The sequence below is a fragment of the Falco peregrinus genome, chromosome 5 (genome assembly GCF_023634155.1).
Source record: "Falco peregrinus isolate bFalPer1 chromosome 5, bFalPer1.pri, whole genome shotgun sequence".
NCBI classification, from domain to species: domain Eukaryota; kingdom Metazoa; phylum Chordata; class Aves; order Falconiformes; family Falconidae; genus Falco; species Falco peregrinus.
Genome location: NC_073725.1, coordinates 62,873,979 through 62,895,399, shown reverse-complemented (window position 1 = coordinate 62,895,399; position 21,421 = coordinate 62,873,979). Strand labels below are relative to the sequence as shown.

Here is a 21,421-nt window from a genome sequence, read left to right as displayed (position 1 = left end):
TTCGTGTGAGAAGGGCTTAGGGGAGTGGAAAGCAGGAGTTACTTTGTGGATAGAAAGGGGTTTGTTTGTGGGATGAATGTGCTGCGGGTTTCGAGCTTACTGCTGGAGAGGGAAGGGTATTTTGCACGTGACAGAGGAAGTTACCTACGTCCCTGCCTTCCGTAAGAAGCGGGGGTGTGAGTGGGTAGAGGCGAAGGGTTTTGTAGGCAAAAAGGCTTCTTTGTAAGTAAGAAAGCTGAGGTGTCGGCCCACTGGAGACTGTTTCTGAGTGTGCAAAAGAGTTGTTTTATCTGGATGTGTGAGGGAACCATGAGCTCATGGGCATGCGTCTCTTCTGGGATGAGAGGCTCAGCAGCGGATAACCTTGTAGCTGGTTGGTGGCAGGAGTCTAAGGTCCTTTACAACCCATGGAAAACATGATACAACAGGTTGTATAAGAAAGAAGGGGCCTTTTCTTGCCAGAAAAAAAAAAGGCCATTTGCTGGGCCAAGATTAGGACATTCCAGTGCAAGTGTGATTTTAATCTCGGCATGTTGAAGAACCCCTTCCCTCTGGTACAGAGACAGCAGGAGCATGTGTCTTCAAAGCCATCAGCAAGCTGTGTAACCCCTGCTGTACACCAGCAAAGCACAGCTCCATCAAGAGTGCCTCAGGTAAGATGGTGGTACAGGGCTGTCCCTGAGCCCCCAACACAGGGCAGCACCGAGAACAGTTTCCTTGAGTCTCTGAGCAGATGGTGTCCTGTGGGATGCTAAAGGCATCCAGCTAGTAAGGGCTTGTCTGATCCAAAGAAAGCCTGGCTGGACATTCCATGCAGTGCACATATCATACCCAGCTTGCACAAAGTAGTTATGTTCTCTTTTAGTAAGATGCTGGGGGGCAATGCAGGTCTTTGCTCACTTTGAAACCTGTCCTGATGTTAGATCTCATGGAGTTTGGCCAAGCCTTCCTTGAGAGCGACGTGGGATGCCTCTTTATATGCATGTATGCCTGAGCCTCCAAGATCAAGACATCTTTATGCATGTATGCCTGAGCCTCCGAAGTCAGGACAGCTGAAGGTGGTCACCATATGAGTTCCACCTCGAACACCCTCTCATCTTTCTCTCTCTAATCTGTTTTTTGCCTTGCTTTCATTCCTTCCAGGTGCTACACATTTCCATTGTCATCACCGCTATTATTATTGGCCTACAGTGCGTGTCGGTAGAAATACTTTTAGAGAGCAATTTCCCTCCTGTGCTCACATATGTGAAAGTTTCTGAAGTGGGCAGACACCTGCCAGGCTAAACCAAGCCCACGCTGGGCCTCTTTCTCTCTCAGTGGTTTCTTCCTGAGCCTTTCAAGCCCAGAGAAATTTGAGTAGTGAGTCTTTAGGAGGCCCCAGGCGAAAATGAGTGAAAGTTTAGCAAAGACAAGAGACACCATTGCGAGCCCGAGCTCGCGGGAGTCAGTAGGAAATGTTTCCTTTTGAGTGTTATGGGATTTGCCTCTGACTCACCATTCTTGCCATGGACCAGTGCTCTGGCAAGGTGTGAGAACTTTTGTAAGCTTATTCTGATTTATTTTTAATTTAGTGAGAGGCAAATGCCTCTTAGGTATGTGCTGAAAAATTGCATAGATCCGGCAGAATATCTTCAGGTGCATAGAGGCAGCTCCCTTTTTAGCATCATAACAGTACAAACTCCTGTAACTCCGCAGGAAGACTTCAGATGCCACTTATTTTAAATACCAGATAACTTTTTTAGGATGGGATGAATTAATCCTCCTGCAGGTATAATATGGTGTAGCGCTTTCCCTTCGTAAGTGGTGCTTTCTCGCACCCTGTCTCACACCCTCTGCATAGCAGGGGGTGCAGAGGTCTGGTGTTGCACACTCATGAGTCTGCATGGGGAGGAGAAGCTCAGCTGGAGGATGCTGTCAGGGCTGTCACCACAGTCTCTGTTCCCTTTCCAAAGCTCCCCCTGCCTGTGAGAGGCTGTACCCAGCTACCACAGGTATCTTCTCAGGAGCTGGTGGCTGAGACACACTGCCTTGCACATAAAAATCAGCTGATGGTCAAGCTTATAATGCCCAACTAACAATTTCTTTCAGTGCTTCTGGATGGACCTCAGAGATTAGCATAATTAAAATGCCATGCAGCCATAGCATGCTTCTAAATGCAGCTCTGCTCTTTTATTCTCCCCTTTATTTATCACACTCCGTGTCATTCTGGAAGCACAGGACGTTCCCAGCCACGCTGGCCATTGTAGAGCAGCTTATAATAGTGGAGTGAGCACCTTTCTCCCTCCTGTCCCTCTCTTTGCAGCAGCTGGCCCCAGGCTGACATGAATTTGGCAGCTTGCTTGACAGATATGAATCAGTGCCTGAAAGTATAAAGGGTATTTTTCAGCGTTAGGAAACCACCTGTGGCCTTGACCCAGCAAAATGTTTCATCAGAAGAAGGGATGTGGGATGACTGAAGTCCCCGGGGCTGTAGCATCCCAAAAAGAGATGATGCCCAAGAGATGCAGGCCAGGATGCAGAGCAGCGAAGAAATAGTAAGATGCTGAGCAAGCATGCATTAAAACACAGCAAAAGGGTTCCTTTGTAGTATATTCCACTCATTCTAAGGGCCAAAACTGAATAGCACTGGAAATTGAAGGAGCTTTCCAGATTAATTTACTGGGCCAACAAAAGCCTGGCTATCTTTGTGTATCTTTCTTGTTTGCAGAGCTGGGTGATGTTTCTCTTAAAAATATTTTTTGGGGAGACTTGAAAGTGCAGTTAGGTGGTACCAGAATGCTTTGCAAATAGACACAGATTTTGCAAAGTTTTCCAAAAAAATCTGAAAAGGATAAAGAAAATTACCAGTTTCAGCTTTTTTTAGTTAATTCCCTCTTTAGACTTTTTTGATCTGAAGCAGCTATTCATTTTGAATGGTTCTTTCCTTCTTATATAAAAAAAACAACCAAAAAACCAAAAAAAAAACCACCCAGAAATTTTTAATGGTGGAATTACTTCAGTTTGGGCAGAAGAGAAAATTTTGACCAATCTGGAACATTTTTTCTCCCTCATTTCCAACTAAAACTGTCATCAAGTAGAACACAAAACCCAAACCTGTTTTCAGTTTTAATCAAAATTACTTTTTCCCTGAAAATCTGGAAATTGCTCAGTGGCACCCTAAAATACACCACAGTATGATTTTTTTTTTAAAAAATAATAATTTTCTGGGTAGTTTCCTCTTCCAAGCCTTTGTTATGCAGCTGCCAAAAAATAACTTCTTTGCAGTGTCTGGTGTCTGTGGCACAGAGACATACAAAACCAAACCTGTAAACAGCTCAGCTCGGTCTGAGGGATGTAGAGACGAAAACCTGTCAAGTTTCATATGTTCTTTTTTATTTGTAATAACTCGGAGTTGCAGTGTTACTGAATCCTCAGGCCTTGGAATATTTAAAGCAAAATAAGCAGCTTTCTGAGCCTGTATCTGGATTGCTGAGAAGCAGAAGTGCAGTGGGATTTTCTGAACATGGCTTTCTTTAGTCTCTCATGGAAAGGAGATGATTTCTGTGGAGGATCTGAAACACCATTAACTTTATTTCCCTGATACATAAGGAAAAGCTGTGGTGCTGGGTAGACCCTGCCCAAGGGTAGCCCAGCTTTAGTGAGTCATTTGGAATCATGGAAAGTAAGATTTTCTGCAGGTGTGCCTGGGAGGATTTTTAATCTCCATTTCCCCTTGTAACCCTGCACGTTCCACATCTTTATCTGTCTCCTCTAATATTTATACACACCTTGTCCCTGCAGTATTTCCCAGCCTGCTTTTCAGAAGCATGGAAATTGTGCAAAGCAAAGAATTGTGCAAAAGCACTAGAGTTGGTTTGAAAGGGTTTGCACTGCTCTCAGCAGGGTGATTTCAGTGCTGTTATCTTCCCAGTTGATTTTCTCTTTTCAGTCATTATCTCAGACAAACTAGGACACGAGACATTGTTTATTTCTGCTTTGCCACCAAATGAACTTTGCAGCCTTTGGAAAAGTGGGGGGCGGGGGGGTGGGAGAGCGATGAGCAAATAACAAGTCCTGTTTTGACAGTTTCTGGGGTTTTCAAGTGGCTCTGCACCAGGTCTTGACCTAGGAAGCCCTTAGGGCAATACATCCTGCCACAGCCATTTATCTCCTGAGATCTCAGCCAACATGTTTGTCTGCTTGTCCAGCACGTGGTGTGGATGTGGCCTGGTAGGCTTGCTTGCGTGTCTGTAGTTGTGCCTAAGGTAGGTTTTCTTTGATTTATAGATGGGGAAGTAAGCAGCATATCGGTGGGGATATGTCATGCTATGGGTGTGCGAACCCGAGGTGGGAAGCGAGCTGCCTACCCGTAGCTTTGCCATTGTCCCTCCAGCCATGCCTCCCAGCCTTGCCTTTTCCTTTGCCTCCCTCCCATCTGCGCCTTGATGAGCAGGGAGTTATTAAAAGCACACTCTGGGTATGGAGCAGCTCTGTAATAAGATCTGCATTTCTCACATAGCTGCTAAACCTCAATCAATATGGTTTTAATCGCCATTTGTGTAACGTGCAATAACTATTAAATTTAAATTAAATGCATAGCTCAGAGCATGCAGAAGGCCCTGGCCAAAGTGCTAACTTTTCCCAAGTTGCTGGAAAGCTGGACTGTAGAGACAGAATATTTATTCCTCTCATAAACCAGTTAAATCTTAACTTGGAGAAGGGGAAAAAATGTTGAGAGTAGTTATAGTAGAGATGGGGCTGGAGAGGAACAGTGGCTCTTAATACAAAGAGAAACTTTGGGTTTCCCAAACTTTTGCAAAGACGTTAGTGTTCGGGTAGAGGTGCCTGGGTGCATTTTTCCCCCGTGTCTGTGCTAAGAGGATGGAAAAAATGTTAGTGGGGTGTTCCCCGTGGGAAACAGAGGCACCCAGGTTGTGAGCTGGATGGGGACGTGACTCAGAGCCAGATGATGATGATGATGATGATGGTGATGATGTGCTGCCTTCCCTCCCAGTCCTGCACCCATCCCTTCCCAGGGGCAGGCTGGTTACCAACCTGTCACCGAGTCCTTGCTGTGCTGGCCAAGGGCAATGCACCTCCATATGAAAAGCACTGCCAAGTGAAAGAGCCCTTCAGCTCCGCTCTGCAAGTCCCAGGAGTGACCCTGGGAGCTGCCGCCTTGGGTGAAGCCCTATCTCTGCTTTCACACGCTCCGGAAGCAAAATGGGGACAGTGATAAATTATAGCTCTGAGATGGGCTTTCATGAAGGGTTTTGAAGTGTTAGAGGAATAGGACTGATCTAAATACCTAAAAGATGTTATGGAGCAGTTCCCCTTGGCAGCAGGAAAGGGCAGGGTGAATCTGCAGTGATTTTCAGGCTGAGGCGTGCAGCGGGTGCCTGCTTAGGGTAAAATCGGGGTGACCAGTGAGCTCTGCACTGAAACCAGGAGCATGGGCAGAGCTCCTGCTGCCTCTCTATGCACCTGCCTCCAGCTGATGATGACACCTGCCGACCTTGCTGCACAGGCTCTGGGATTTTGGGTCTGAAATCATCCCAGCCTCTTCTAAAGCTATAGTGGCTCTGGATAGTCTCCAAGTATAGAGCTTTTGATGTTGGACTAGAGCGAGCTCCTCCACCTCCATCATCTTTCCTCCCCCAGCCCAGGGACAGAGCTATTTGCTTAGGCTTTGCTGTAAGGTTTCCAGGTGGCAAAAAGATTGGTTAAACCTCAGGTGTTACTAAAAATAGCAACAACAAAGCAACATCAAAGCATATTTCCTAACAAATTTTCATATAAACATATATATACATATATATGTATAAAATTATCATATGCTAGCCAGTGTAAAGAAGTGGAAAGGAATATGGGAAAGGAAATGGACATAATATTAGTAGAGGGGCAATGCCAAAATAATCTCCAGAATGTTGGGGTTTTTTTTCCTCCTAAGCAGCTTTCCTTCTTGAGTTTGATTTCATGTCTCATTGTATGCACGCATCTTACATGGCATTTTCCCCTCCCCTGTCCTATCTGCAATCTGAGTCCTAAAAAAAGCAGACAGCAGAGAGGGACTCACCTAAATTTAAACTGAAATCATTATGCTATGCTCAGGGTATGTGGTCAGCATGCAGCCCACCTCTCTGATGAGATAGCTGCTTACCAGAATCCCAGCCATAGCCAGGGAACCGGGGGTGACTGCCTTAAAAACAGGGATCAGGAGAGCTTTAGTGGCTTTTGCTCATGCATGCCATCCACGTCACGGACCGACTGGTAGCAGGGGTCAGTCAGCATAGCCCCTCCAGTTATGCATACACCCATGCTGATTTATCCCAGCTCAATACCTGCATCCTACTTTTCCAACAATCTGTGCTGTAGGTCCAAAAGATTCTAGTGCCGAGATTTGAAAGGATCAATGCAGGTTTATTCTGGTCCTTTATAAACCATCATCTCTCACGTCTGCTTTCTCTGGCTGCCTTCGGGGTTAATGTGTGTGTATGGTTGTGAACGCGAGTTGTGTGTACAATATTTGTTAGGGAGAAATCCTTCCCTGTAAGGGCGGCGGGGCGCCGGCACGGGCTGCCCAGAGCAGCTGTGGGTGCCCCAGCCCTGGCAGTGCCCAAGGCCAGGCTGGACGGGGCTGGGAGCCACCGGGGCTGGGGGAAGGGGGCCCTGCGCGTGGCAGGGGTGGGACTGGGGGGTTTTTAAGGGCCTTTCCAACCCAAACCAGTCTAGGATTCTAGGAGATATATATATAAAATATATATATATATATATAAAATATATATATATATATAGTAAGTGTGTGTGTATGTATATATATAGTATGTGCATGTGTGCACAGGGATGTATGTAAGAAAGAAATGTGTGTGCTGTGCAGTGAGGTATATTCGTATGTACATACGAATCAACACACACAGGTAAACAGACATAGATAGAGATGTGCAAACATTTCCACCCATGCATGCCCCTAGGAAGTTTTCCATTATCCGGTTGCCTCGTGCATGTGTAAGCGCACACCGCACCCATGCAGGGTGCCTGGATGGCCCACCCGGGGACCCGTGCCCCCTTCCCAGATCTCCAGTGGGTGCAGGAGAGCCAGGCCCTGCAGCCTGCCATGCTGGGACCACACTGGGATGGAAGGTGGCACTCAGCCCACCACTTGGCCAGAGTATCCAGCCTCCAGCCTGCAAAAGCTGCTCGGCTTCAGCAGCCTTGTGCATCCCAGTGATCAGAACAGAAACAGGGACAATTCATCGATTGTGTTTTCTGGGAAGCAGTGGAACATCACGGCTATTGGACAGATGTGACTGAAAAATCTCCTGCGAGAAGTGTGTTCCTGTGAATGATTTTAGAAAAACAAACTGATTTATAACCCATCCAGCCTTAAAAAAAACAGCAGTGGGGAACAAGGAAATAAAACCTCAAAAAACCTCAGCTATGGTTAAGAGCAGCATGAGAGTAGCTGGGGGGTGGGGGGAGGGGCAAAGAGAAAAAAAAGAAGAAAGAGAAAAAATCAAGAGAAAAAAGGAAAAAGACGAAAGAAGAAAGAAGACAACAAAGAAGAAAAAAGATAACAGAAAAAAGGGTAAAAATAAGAAAACAAAAAAGGGAAAAAAGAAAGATAAAAGAGAAAAAAGAAAAAAGAATAATTAAAAAAAGATAAAAAAGATAAACTGTTTCTAAGGAAAATAGCTCAAACTTTTCAGTGTTTGTGGTTAGTGCTGACTAGTAGGTAACAGCCACAGCCTGGCACAAGGTAAAAACGTTTTGCCTCTTTGTTTTAATGTTTGCAAAAGAAACCCCCACCTGAAATGAAATGCCATCAAACGCCATGCTGCTCGGTGACAGCACTTTATAAACACAGCGACTGAATCTTTCTCCAGCACCTGTGTGTATGATGGCAAGGAGCGTGCAAAGGGTGCGAAAGGGCGCGGGGGGCTGCGGCAGGGACACGCACAGACCTAGGGGGTCTTGGGAGAAGCTTGTTTTCCAGTGGCACCTTGCAGGCTCCACTGCAAAGCCTGCAGAAAACCATCCCCAGCCAGAGCACTTGCTAATGTGATCAGGTTTTGGACATTGACACTGCTGTAAGTGGACTGAAAAACAAACCTGAAACTCTGATACATCAGCTCCAGTTGCAGTTGTAGGAAACTTCAGATTTGGCTTCTTTCCACATAAATAAACCTCTAAGTCAAGCAAAGGACCCCAGCAGGCTGAACTGAAAGGAAAAACTCAAGGTGGTGGCAGGGAGAGGGAAAGGATTTCTCTTTCTTTTATTTTCTCTTTCTTTTATTTTCTACCAGAATCTGAAATTTCAATAAAAGGACAGGATTTAAAATTTCCGTCCTCTTAACCAGCCTCCCAGCTGGGGCTCTGGAGCTCCCTGGTGGTGCTGGGGGTGGGCAGGAGCATCCAGGACAGCTGCGGTTACACAGCGAGATCAGAGCACGCTGCTTTCAGCTCACAATGACTAACGTCCTGCTTCGGAAAATAGTAATAAAAAAACCCCCAAAGCCACCCCCAGAGTATGTATGGCAGGTATTACTTTGTGCTCGTGGATTTTCTATGGGGAAATTTTGGCCCATTTTAAAGTGGGGCTGGGTTATAGTGTGATTATTTTGGGAGCAGCCTGTGCCCCGCACCTGCCCGCTCCATGACACAAAAGCAGAGCTGTCCCAGCTGCCAGCACGTTATCGCGGGGACTCTTGGGCAGCTTAACCTTGGTGTAGTTTTGGGGTGTTTTTCTCCAAGACAGTTGCAGGGCAAAGAGTGTGATGTTTTAAAGGGGTCCAGCTACTGTTTGATTTTGCAGGAACGGCAAGTGCACAAGTATGGGACTGGATTAGGTGGGGGCTGGAGGTTGGCATCACTCCATCCCATCCCTGGGAGGGCTTGGGGTGGCAACAGCTGCAGTGCCGGTGATGGAGAAAAACACCACCTTTGGGACAGAGTTGAATGGCTGCACCGTGCTGCTGTGTGAACCGTACGGTGTGGGGTTGTGTCAGGGGATGGCAGGGAAAACATGAGTATTTCCTACCCAGGACACTGAAGCTCTTTTGTGTGCACTGGGCTTCAAAACACTGTCAGCCTAGACCTTGGAGGAGGAGAAGTGTGGTAGGTGGTTGTGGTGGCTGATGCTGCTGGTGGAGGTACTTGCCAAGGTATTTTGTTTCTTGGGGGACCTCACTGTGTATGAGCAAGAGCTTCAGCTTCCACATGCAGAACTGATTCCTTTGCTTCCAGGAGATTTTTGCTTTACAGATGCCTTTTTCTATGCCTTGCCTGAGACCCATCAGGCTCATTTCACTTCGGCCAACTTAATGCCTCACATGGTCTCATTCACCACTAGCATGACTGACACATCAATCAGTAACCTACAGGAGTTACACAACGCTGTCATCTGAGAGCAGAATTAGTTCAGCAAAGGATGGTTGTTTTTAGGCTTGGTGGGAAATTAAAATGTTTGAAGAAACCAGCTTGAATTTTCAGGAAGAGGTTTCAGCAACACACAAAAAACCCACAGAAATTCCTTTTTGGCAACTCAAAATGGGTTTGTTAAGCCCCAAAAGAATTGGTTTGGTAGGGTTTGGGGTGATCTAATGCGGGGCAATGGGATTCTTTATGTCAATTTTACATGAAATATGTCATTTCAATATAAAAACTTCTGAATTTAAAAGAAGAAAAAAGAAAAATAAAGAAAAACTTCCAGTATTTACAAGACAAAACATTTGATTTTGAAAATGAAAGACAAAGGCTTTTATGTCGAAATAATAATTGTAATAATAATAATAATTATAGTAATGCCTCTTTTTTTTCCTTACTTAAGCTGTTTAAAAAATTAAATAGAGAAGTGTTTCCCTTTCCCTGGGTGCTTTCCAGCATATCATATCCACCAGATGCAGTATCTGGTGACTAAGTTCCCTGTGCTGTTTGAGACCTTCCACCATAAGATGAGCATGTTGCAAGGGGCAGTGCTATCCCATAATTACTTGTGGAATGGCGGAGTCCACCTGTCCCGGTGCATGTGGCTTGAGAGAGGGGCCTTTTTACTTCCTAGCACCCACTTACCAGAGGTGTGAGGGCCTGAAGCCCCTGGAAAACATTGCAGTGTGGTTCACAGGCTGGATCCTTGGGGCTCAGCTCTTCCCGTTACAGACCCAACCCACGAGCTATTGTCCACTCCAGCAGACGGCACAGGCACCATCTGACCTCTCCTACACCCCAGGCTCCCCCCGGCATTTAACAGAGGGTATTTCTTGGGTTTTATAATTGCTTCCCTGGTTGTGAACATCTGAACAAACATCTGCTGGTGAGGCTGGTGAAGGGGGAGCTGCAGAGAAGGTGAGAAGCCAGCTGTTGATAAACGGCTGGACAATCCAAACCCATGTTGCTACAGGGAGAACAGTCAGTCTACAGTGTTTTATATTTCTGGTGCTGGCTGTTGGCAGAAGCTGTCTCAGATCTCCAAAGCAGCTGTGTCATTCTCCTGTTGAGGCTCTGGCTCTGGAATTTCCCTTTGCACTCTGGAAAGTTGTGGTAATGCATTCCCCATCCAAGAAAGGGAGCTATCAGTTTATAGCCTACTACCAGAGCAGGAAAAGCACAGTGACCGAAAAGCATGCTGCTCCTTCAACCCCAGAAGGTGTTTACAAGAAAACAAGGGGCAAGGGGGTGTGAAACCCTGCCAGGGGACTGCCACCCAGTGTTCTAGCTCAGGCTGAGGATGCAGAGCATCAGCACCAAAGGTGAGGCTGCTCTGAGTTGCCAAGTGCTTGGACAAGCTTTCTGCAAAGTGTAAAGCTGAACCTGTGCCCTGTAGATGCATCAGGCTGCGGTTCCTCACTCTGGGGATTCAGAACACAACAGTATGGCTGAGCACATGTAGTCTGAGGTACTGAGGTTCAGGATTGTGTTGCATTTCTTTCCTGGCTGTAGGACCTCACGGGTTCCTCAGTTCTGTTTCTCAGGCTGTCTGCACCACTGATCTCATGTCTCCCCACAGTTCTTCACCACCCCATGACCTTTAGTGCTGTGCACCTACCACAGCTCTCCCACTCTCCAGCTCTGTTACCACCTGGGAGCATTCTGTGGAGTTACTCTGAGACCCAAAATGGTGCTTCCTAACCCCAAACCAGACACTGCTCCTTCACACAAGGCTTTTGCATCCACATCTTGAGGGATCAGGAGAATCAAAAGCCACAACACGGCAGACCTCATCCAGATTTATTCCAAAATAAAGTAGTATCCTGGAAGTCATAAAGTCTGCTGAGACTATAGTGAGAGCAGTGGTGATACACTGCTGTAATTTTTCAGCTCTCAAGAAACCTAGGTAAAAGAAAGATTCCAGGTGATCATCTTCTGGTGAAAAAGAGTGCAGGCTGGAAAAAAAGGTGGTTGTATATTTCCTTATGTAGCAGCATCCTCTGCATGATCTTGACAAAGACTTTGCTGCATTTTCCTGATCATGAACTACGTATCTTTTTAACGAAAGATTTCAATAATTCAGCTGAAAATAAGGATGGATTTCTACTTTCACTTCTCTTCCATTATCAGTATAGTTAGGCATTGTAAAAGGTCAATAATTCAGTACTCTATTTGATTCCCAAGCAACATAATTTGTGCCATTCCCAAATGACCTATCATTTCAGTCCAACTTAAAATAACTTTTCTTCTGAAAACATTGGGGACCAAACATAAACCCAAAAACAGAGTATCAGTAGACTTTTATGGTTGCGTTTCTATTCTGCAAAATGTTCATTATATTTTAGCTGTTCCCCATGAAGGCCAGGTGGAGCATCTCGTACTGTCACGTGTCGCAGCTTATATACCAGCCAAGTATCTTTACGTTGTACCATGCCTTCTCCCATTAGATCACGAGCTGAGTAGAAATAATGATAGTCCTTAGGGTAACCCTGGGAGCTAAATGCAGACATACCAAAAGAGTTTCAGAAAGCAGAGGGGAGGAAAGCTCAGGAGTGACTATCAAACAACAGTAAGGGATGGAGCTGTATGAGACTTGACCATGTGTCAAGGTTTGCCCGTGGGCAACAGAGAATATGTACATCACAATTGCTCTGCACAGAAAGTGGTGGGAGAGGGGATGATGTGTATTAATAGGTTTAAAAACATCTTAGTGGAAAAAAACACATGCTTGTGAAATACAGATGTAACATCAAGACAATGATACTGATCTTGATGGCCTTCTGGGCCTCTTTCCATCTGCTTCATTTCTGCCTCCTAAATTGGTCTCCTAAGAGCACAATAAAAAACCAAAAACAACAAAACAACAAACACCAAACCCTTTCCCTTCTCCAAAACTAGCCCTGCCATGGCTAAGTTAAAACTTTGCTGTTTGTATTAGGATTCCTCAGTGTACTACAAAAAAAGAAGAATACTTTTTCTTTTCTGGAGGGGCTCCTTGCTTGCGTTGTCTAAATGCTTCCCACAAATAACCTGACTGGTGGTTAGCGACAGTTTTGTTAATAGGACTTATTTCAAACTTGGTTATGTCTGACTTATCCTGCAGGGGGTTATGTGCTTCATTGAGATCCTGTGGGTGTATAAAAAAAAAATTTCCAAGAGATGAAACCATGAATGCTGTTAACAGTGCCAAGGGGTGCGTGCATCCCTCCCGGTGTCTCTGCGACAAAACCGGCTTAATGCCATTGTTTAGGCAAAGAGGACAGTAGCATTAGGGCTACAGCTGATGTCACCAGTGACCAGGTGATGATCCCTTGAAACCAAGTTTGCTAAACCAGCAGGAAAGCTGGCATAACGCTTCCCCTTTGTTATGGAAAGATTTTAGTTCAGATATCTGGTGTCTTCAAGGAACACACAGCACGGTCCATGCATCAGGGCAGGAGACAAGTGGGAAGAAATGAACAGTCAGGAGCTCTGTCTCTCCTGGATTTGTATCAAATACCACCGCTGTGAGCCTCAGGGCTGTGGGTGCTTGGCACTCGTAGGAAGGTCCTTGCTTTAAAATTTCAGTTGCCAACAGAAAAAACGCTAGGGGAAACTCAATTCTTCTGAAGTGCCAGTATATTTAAAACAAACAAATGAAAAAACAAAACCCCAAGGGAAATCATCCTAATCTACTTCCAAGGAGCCAGAGAATGTAAAGCCATACCTGGGAGAGCAAATTTACCTTAAGCCCATGACTAGGTTTTTGCAGCCTCCAGCTGCAGGTGATGAGGGCTGCCTTGCTGGCCAAGCTCGGTGAAGTGTGGGGTGGTGCTGGTGTGCGGCCAGGAGTGGGTCTGGCCATCAGGGATGACACTGGGCACTTTCACTCCCTTGGACGCCTGTTGCATCAGAGCAGCAGATGCAGAGCTGCCTCCAAGCATGGTTGTGGACCACTGTTTTTGTCTGCAATGCATTGGGGCTCATTTGCCTGCTGCTTGGCTTAGCTGAACCCCATTTTTACAGCCTGTCCCCTGGAGCCCTCCTGCCCAGGGTCTCTGGAGCAGCCCTCATGGACAGCTCTGCACTTGCTCTTGGTACATGGAGATGGCTTTGGTTTGGTGTGCTCCACACCGTTCCGAGGGATGGGGAGGGGGAAGAAAACCCCAGCCATCTTCAGTCTAAACATAGCCCAGAGCTCGTTCCATCCATCTGCAATGATAGCTTGTGGCGGGGTCAATGATGACTCACCTTTCCCTGCAACTCCATGGTAGTATGTGCTGAGAGGGGAGAAAATAGCAGCAGCAGCCACCCACGTCTCTGCAGCTCTCCTGAGAGGAAGCCATGGTCGAACCATCTGCCCACCGCCTTGCCAGCTGTCATGCATGGTCCTCCAGCTCTGGGTGGTGGTTTTATAGGGACCATGATTAGAGGTGAGCCACACTCAGCCCTTCAGCTCAAACCTTCCTTTTGATCCAGCTGTGGGAATTTGCAGTCATCCTTTTTTGCTCTGGCACAGTTTGTCCTGAGCTGCAGACTGCCAAGGGGCCAGCTCATGCTTTCTGAGTGGGACTTGTCAGATCAGGAAAAGGACATCTACAACATCTATATCTTGCTAGTTGCCCACAGTCTTTACATCGTCACTATAAAACTGATTGATCCACTCAGTGAAAAGGAAAGCATAACTCATCTTCTCCCAGAGTACAGACCTCAAACAAGTCAAATCACATTCTAGAAGTGCCCGTTCCCTTCTACTGGTATAAAGCAAATGTGGCGTCACTGACATCTGAATGTCTACGTCTAAAGCTGAGACGAATTATTCCCCAAGAGCAATCTGTCATAGTGACTTAAATACGAATTGCCAGCCGCTCTGGCCTTATTTCACCCACGCGGGCTATCGATGCCTGGATAAACTCAATATGCAATTAGCTTCAGATTCTCAAGGCTCGATATAATTAGACACACTGGGCATTAGGCTTCTGCTGACAATACACCTGTATAAATCTGTTCTCTGATGGGTATTTATTTATAATTAAACTAAGGTATGTAGATTTGGGATAGGACTCAAACTAGATGATTATAATTTTCACGACAAAGATGTGTTTGGACCCCTCCTTGTGTTAGGAAAAGGAAGAGCATTGCTGTTGTTCTGGGGGCTTCTTTATTGCATTCTTTAAATGCTTTGTTCCAGACAGCCTCCTGGCTGCCACTTAGGTAACTATTTTATTAATTAGGTTTCACTCAAGGTAAATCATGAGTGAGAATTACAAAGTGGTAATCCCCTGAACGAGCTAGTTCAGGTAAGGACTGAACAGGGCAGACACAAAAATAGTGGCCTGATTTTTAACAGCTGCAGGATTAGTGTGGAGTTCTGCCTTCCAAGTCCACCAGTTTTCTGGTTCTTCCTTCTAAGCCACAAGACGCCCACAAACACTATGGTAGGGAGACACAGGCAAGACGCTGGGAGGAAAGAAGAGTTTGGGGATGTCTGTATCTGTCCTGTTGTAGACCCTCATTGTGTCCTCTGAATGCTAGAGCTCCTTGTGCTGCTCAGGGAACCTGGCGACAGAAAAGTGTCCGGGACCTGTCCACTGAGCCCTGAGTGGAATCAAGAGTTTAGTATTGTGATGCTCTGCCATGTCACAGCTGTCCTGGCTGGAGAGCTGGGGAGTTACAACAGCTCTGCCCTTTAATATTACAAAAATACCAAGTAGATGATAAAGGGATGTGTCATGTTGCGTTTCATCTTGAAACAAGAAAACAGTTTGTGTTTGAGTTTCTCACTGTGCCTATGTCCCACTTGGCTGTTTTGCTACCAAGGAACAAAATACGATACTAAACACTGAGAGGTGGTCAGCTTCATAGGGAAAGTCTGACCCAAAATGTGTGGGGTCGTACATATGTTGGGGAGGGGGGAAGTGTCACATATGTCCACAGAGGAATGCTTCCAAGGGTGTGTATTTATGTGCTATTAGATCTGTCCCAAGCATATGCTTTGCATGTATGCATTTGCATGTTTATGCACACCAAAGTATGGTTTCTCCTTATTTATTTGTTCACTATAAGGGCAATCTGCCAGTCTTCCTGCACTGGAGGAATGTCCCCATCAGCAGAGACACCCACCTTGTTGGTTTTCCTTGAAGGCCGGTGTAAACTCATGTAAATTCACATTGCTGACCGATGCCTGTTCATTCAGAAGCTTGGACCTCACGTTCTGACATTGTGTTTCCTTGGTTTGCATTTGAGCTCAGCAGCAGTCTGTTGGCATCTTGTAGCATTTTTGGAATCCAGAGCTGCTAGAAGGCTGTGCCGTGTAAAAATAGGGAGTGGGACAACACTAAAACTTAGGAAAAAGGAGGAATTATGAAGTGATGAGAAAACAAGAGGCAGACGGCAGAGTCAGAGCAAGGTCCAGAGAGTTGTCCAATATAATACAGCAGTGGTTATTAGAGGATGCTTTAGGAAAAGGTACAAGAACTGGGGAAAACTTCCCTGAAATGCTCTTCTAAACCTCAGGCAGAGACTTCCTAAGCTAAGTATTTCTGTACATTTGTACTCTACAGAAATAGATATCCAGGAAATTGTCCTGTGACCCTTTACACACATGTAGGCTGTGAACATTTGCAGTATCCCATGACCAGCTCTCTGCAATTCAGCTGTAAGAGCAAAGAACCACTTCCTTTGCTTTCCTTTGAGCTGGATTCATGCCAGCTTCACATGATACCTCCTAGTTCTTCCACTCGAAAAGGCTATGGATAGTGGATCCCCATCTGTTTACAGATAAAACCCTTTCGGTGGCATTTGCCATGGTGCTACCCTAATCATCTCTGGAGAGGACATCAGTGGTGAGGAGTCACTTGGGACAGGGGAAAGAGACTGCTGCAGGAGCACAGGAGCAGCAGAAGAATGGACAAAGGGCATCTGAAGCCTTGTGGTGGGGGCAGAGGTCCTAAAGGTGGGGCTGGGGATTGGGGAAGATGAAAGAGGAAGGAACAAGAACCTACAGGCTCTATAAAATTCTTTTCATGGAGTTATGAGCCATTCTCTTTCATGAACCTTACACATGAACCTCATGAACAAACACCCTGAACCGTAAGACAGAGACTAAACCAGCGCTCTTCTTATTTGCTTCAGTTTTCTGATTTTTATCTGGCTGTTATTCTTTGTCTCTTTCAGGTTGAATTCACCCCTGATCAAATTGAAGGTGAGGAAGATGTGTTTCTCTTCTGTGCACAGTAAATACCATCACTGGGAAGCGCTGGCCAGTGCTGGGGTGAACACGGGTGCGGTATTGGAGCTATCTTGAGAAGGCTGTGCTTTAACTGATGGCTTTGCTCCTGCTCTGTCCCTCCTCAAAATACTCTGTTGAGTTGGTCAAGAGAAAAGGGGGAAAGGCATGCATCATGCAGAGTACGTACTTGTATCGTAGAAGTAAACATCAGCTCCACTGCTGATGAGGCAAAACCAACAAAGAAAAAAAACCCACACCCCCAAAACCTCAGTCCCAATATATGCTCCTTCTTTAAAAAAAAGAAACCAAACAAAACAAACCACTAACAAAATATCAAGCCTTTCAAGACAAAGTCTCCCAACTCAGCTTCTGAGAACTTTTCCCTATATTCAGTCAGATTTTAATGTGTTACCATATTGTAACAGCTCTCCAGAAACCAGCAAATAATGACAGTGATGGCAGGTTTTTTTCTTTCAAAGCAAAACATCAGCATTTGTTTCTGAAACCTTTGTCCCAGCCCAAGAAACTGATACTAAAACCTCACGCTGGGAACACTACCACTGCAGCTGCCCCCTTTTTCCTCAACTACCAGTCTGCTTTTTACTTAAGGGATAATTGATAGATAGAGTCAAACATCTGGCAGAATTTTGCTTTGGTCTTTAAACACTTGGCAGAACTTGGTAGAGCCTGTGGAAGGTGGTATCAGAAAATGGCTTAATTAGAACAGATGAAAAAAAAAAAAGGCTGATTCAGAGAGGAGAGATAAAGAAGGGTTTTCTGAACTGGAATCAAATGTCATAATATCTTAGAGACTGAGGTTTTGCCACAGATTTCCAACATTACCTTGGGATATTCAAGCCCCCCTTAATGTCTTCAGTTTCTATTTTCCAACAAGTCAAAAATAAATAATGATTGGAGGAAACAATTAATTTTGGGGAACCACCCCTCTTCTGGTCCCAAAGTCACCAGAGAACTGTAGGAAAAGGACAATTCTGAGCCACAAACCTTTGAACTATTCCAGCAGCACACAACATCTGGATCTCTCACCACCTAATGTTTTGGGGACTGGATAGGACCTACCTAGTGTCTATTCCTTGTTGTGTCTTTCTCTGAGGAGAACTAGCTCTAGAGGCTGTACTAGAGAATGGGGAAATACTTGTTCAGAAAGAAATGGGATGCTTGCTGGCCATCAACCCATTGGAATGGAGAGAAAATGACAAATTTGGAGCAAACCCAGGGCTGCCATAGAAGGTAGCCAGTCTAGAGCAGATGTGGACCATCTCTAGAAACAGAAAGTTGCATCTTTCTTTTCTTCTGTTCTTCTTACAGCTGCCTTCTGGTCTAGCTGTACTGACTGCATACGCAGAGAAAAGCTGGGAATCCAGGGCTTGTGCGATAGGATGTCCTTGAAATGTCAAAAGGAGAGCCACGGGGCAGGAAGCAGATAACATCATCTGTGTGGGAAAGGCTATGAGACCTCCAGGCCTGCTACAACAGCATAACAGAGTTGTACTGTCTGCTAGCACTGGGGAGAAACATTAAATCCCATCAAGGTTAATCCCCCAGTTGGTTCATAGGTTCTGCCAGGAGCTGTTGGAAGGAGTGCCTAATGGCCTGAACATCAGCTGAAAACGGAGCAGAAAAGCACTGCTCATCAGTCAATTCCACAGTTCCTTTCTATCACCATGGACCCAACTGCTTTTCTGGCAACTGATTCTGAATTGAAGTGATCGAGGAGAAACAGACAACACAGCATCTCATGGTCTTTTCCAGACCTATCTTCTAGGATACTCTAAACCTCTTCTTCTTGCTAAGGAAGAGACTTTGTCAACCAGACTTACTTCCCTGCAAGGATTCATTATTATGTTAGCCCCCAAAATAGCACTCTCAGAAGGAGAGGAGTGGTCTGTGGGTGAAGCCATGTGTAACACGACTGTCTTTACATGTCCTCCTGCCTCAGCTGAGAGTGGAATTCATTGGTTGTGGCATGTGTATTTACTTAACTGGATTTCTGGCCTCTTCAGCCCCCTGAATTGCTAAAAGAAAAGCATATGAGCTATTCAAGATGAGAAGATAGGTAGTAATTAGGCATTTGAAAATATATACTGCACCTGCCAGTGGTTTAATGGCTAGCAGGAGGACAAAGGAGACTGTAGCCATGCTGGTTTCATTGCTTTGATGGAAACTTGCATTATGCCAGCAAATGCAAATGAAAAAAAAAAAAGTGGGCTGCTTCTGTATATTGACTAAATGGGGTTTCCAAATGCACAGGCCAATGAAGCGGCTACATCTGATTTAAAATTATTTTTTAAGAAAAGAGAAGAAAAGAGAAATGTGAACTGTCTGTGACTGGTGAATTGTAAACCTTTAGGAGGTGGTGTGCAGGGTGCTCAGGCAATTGGTCTCAGGGGGTAGGTAAGTGCAGGCAGATGAGTAGCTTGGGGAGCTAGGTGTATTTGTCATCCACCTCAGCTGCTGAGACCCTCAGGAAAGGAGAGAGCCCGGAGTGGGTTTCTGGCCCCCTTCCACTGTCAGCAAGGAACCCATGAAAATCCACTATTGCCCTCTGCTGGAGTGAGGGCTGCCAGTGGGACCTGGGCTCCGGCCAGTGATGGAGGCAAAGATCCAGGAGAGAGAGGCAGGGAAAGAAAGAAAGGGGGAGCAAAGAGGAGAATGCAACGAAGAAAACAAGGGGAGTGTTAGTTAGTCCAAAATGAGAAAATGCATCATTGTTTGAAAGTGTTGGATGAAGAAGGAAATGAGTAAAATATGAGCGGAATGATAAAAATGAAAAGGGATGGAGAAAAAGGGAGAGGAAATCCCAGCAACACTGGAAAAAGGAGGGAGAGAGGGAAATAAGCAAAGAAGAAGAAAGAAAAAAGAGGGAGGTGGAATAATGAGGAGGAGAAGGAACTGAGAGGGGAAAGACAGGGAAAATCTGACATGCAGAGTGCATGGTTGAATTAGGCAGGATCTAGGGAAAAAGAGATAGCCTTCCTGTGTTTGGAGAGTGGAGGGGAAATATACAGAAGAGTAACAGCAGGACAAGGGGCAGGTTCAGGGATTCACAGCTTTAAAGCCAAAGGAATAATTGTGATCACTCTTAGACCGTGCACTACGCAATGTGTTCAGTAAAGGATAAATAGGGAGAGGTGAACCTGAGTAACTGGTGTGTCTGGAGAGGTTTCCCCTGGGATCCTGCACTGACCTCATTAATCAGAATCATAGAATCACAGAATTATTTAGTTTGGAGAAGACCTTTAAAGTCATCAAGTTCAGCTGTTAACCCAGCACTGCCAAGCCCAACACTACAGCGTACCCACCACCACATCTACATGTCCTTAGTGGCAGAACAGGGACCCTCTCCCATGGTCCCTGGGAGATAGCTCTTGTCAAGATATTTTTGCTTGCAGTGGAAAGGCACTCCCTCTTCAGACAGAAGTGAAGAGAAGACACAAGGATATGTTCACAAGGACGTAGTGGAGGGGAGCTGACCATCTTGCAAGGGGAAGCATGCTGTGTGGGTGCACAGAGGGAAAGCAGGCAGCTGGAGGGAATGATTGCATCTCCACACATGAAATGTTGCTGCTATCCATAGCTGATGGCATACCAAACCTTACTTCTCCAGGTGCAATTGGTCTGAGTGCTAGAAAAAAGGAAAATCTGAGGATTCTTCTAGATCTGCTCCTTGACACTGCTACATACAACCATTGCTCCGTTACAAGGTTTTCCATATACCTTCACCCTCCTCCACCAGTAGACTCTTTGCTGTGTGATAATTCCAGTAGGTTACCATGGCGTATCTCGTTACCTACTAATAGAGGTGCTCCTTTATCTCAGTGGGCTTTGTCAGTGCTAAGTGTATAACGCTGAATATAATATCCAGTTAGCTAATGAGCAGAACTGCTATTGAATTCTGTGCTATCCTGAGTGCTCCAGATGAGCTGGAAAGCTCTCAAGGCCAACCGTTTCGATAAGGTTTTCTCTACTCCCCGATGTTAGCTGAGACGGAAATACCATGAGAAGAGCATCTGACCTCTGCAATTCCATTCCCTGATTGAACCAGAAAATGCAGGGGAGGAGGAACACAAACATCGAAGATAACAGCAACAGCAAAGCTCATCAAACTTGTTCCCAAGCTGCAAAATAAAAGGGTCAGGCAGAGTTAGTTAGGGGGAAGGTCTAGGCTTGCTTTGACTTCATCTTTTTTGTCTTCCAGAATTTAAGGAAGCGTTCTCACTCTTTGACCGGACTCCTAAATCTGAGATGAAAATCACATACGCGCAATGTGGAGACGTCTTGAGAGCTTTGGGGCAGAATCCAACCCAGGCTGAGGTCATGAAAGTGCTTGGCAGACCCAAACCAGAAGGTTGGTGCCCTCCTCTGTGTTTGTTTTGCAAAAGATCACTCTAAGAATTATTCATGAAGCAGATGATGTCTCCATTTTCTGATGGAAAGATTAATCGTGAAATAGGAAAGGATATGGAACAGCCTCTGCAAATTGCTAGCAGAAAAGTAAATGAGGAAAAAAATGGTCTTGCAGTCAATATAATTGTCTCAAATTTAGGGGAATTAATTAATTGAATGGCCCTGTGTGTCAATGTGTTTTACAATGAGAAGCTTTTGCCTTTTAAAATTGCTTTGCTGACAGGCATTCACAGGTGTTTACTAAAAACACAGTCATTTTGAAGACATCCAAAGAAACAAAGGGATAGATTGATTGTGAGGACACAGTCTGTTCTACAAAAGTATGTGTTAGAAGGTCTGTCATGATTGCAGTAATATCTCCCTTCACCTTCACCATACACT

The 21,421-nt window shown here is 45.4% G+C and overlaps 1 protein-coding gene across 1 annotated transcript in view; it reads left to right on the top strand.

Moving 5' to 3' along the window:
• The window catches only part of MYL3 (myosin light chain 3), a 39,261-nt gene that overhangs the window by 5,427 nt on the left and 12,413 nt on the right, over positions 1–21,421 (top strand). The window contains exons 3-4 of the mRNA XM_005229552.3: positions 16,558–16,585; positions 20,832–20,981. Of these exons, the coding sequence (XP_005229609.1) occupies positions 16,558–16,585; positions 20,832–20,981 (178 nt within the window). The remainder of the gene's footprint in view (positions 1–16,557; positions 16,586–20,831; positions 20,982–21,421) is intronic.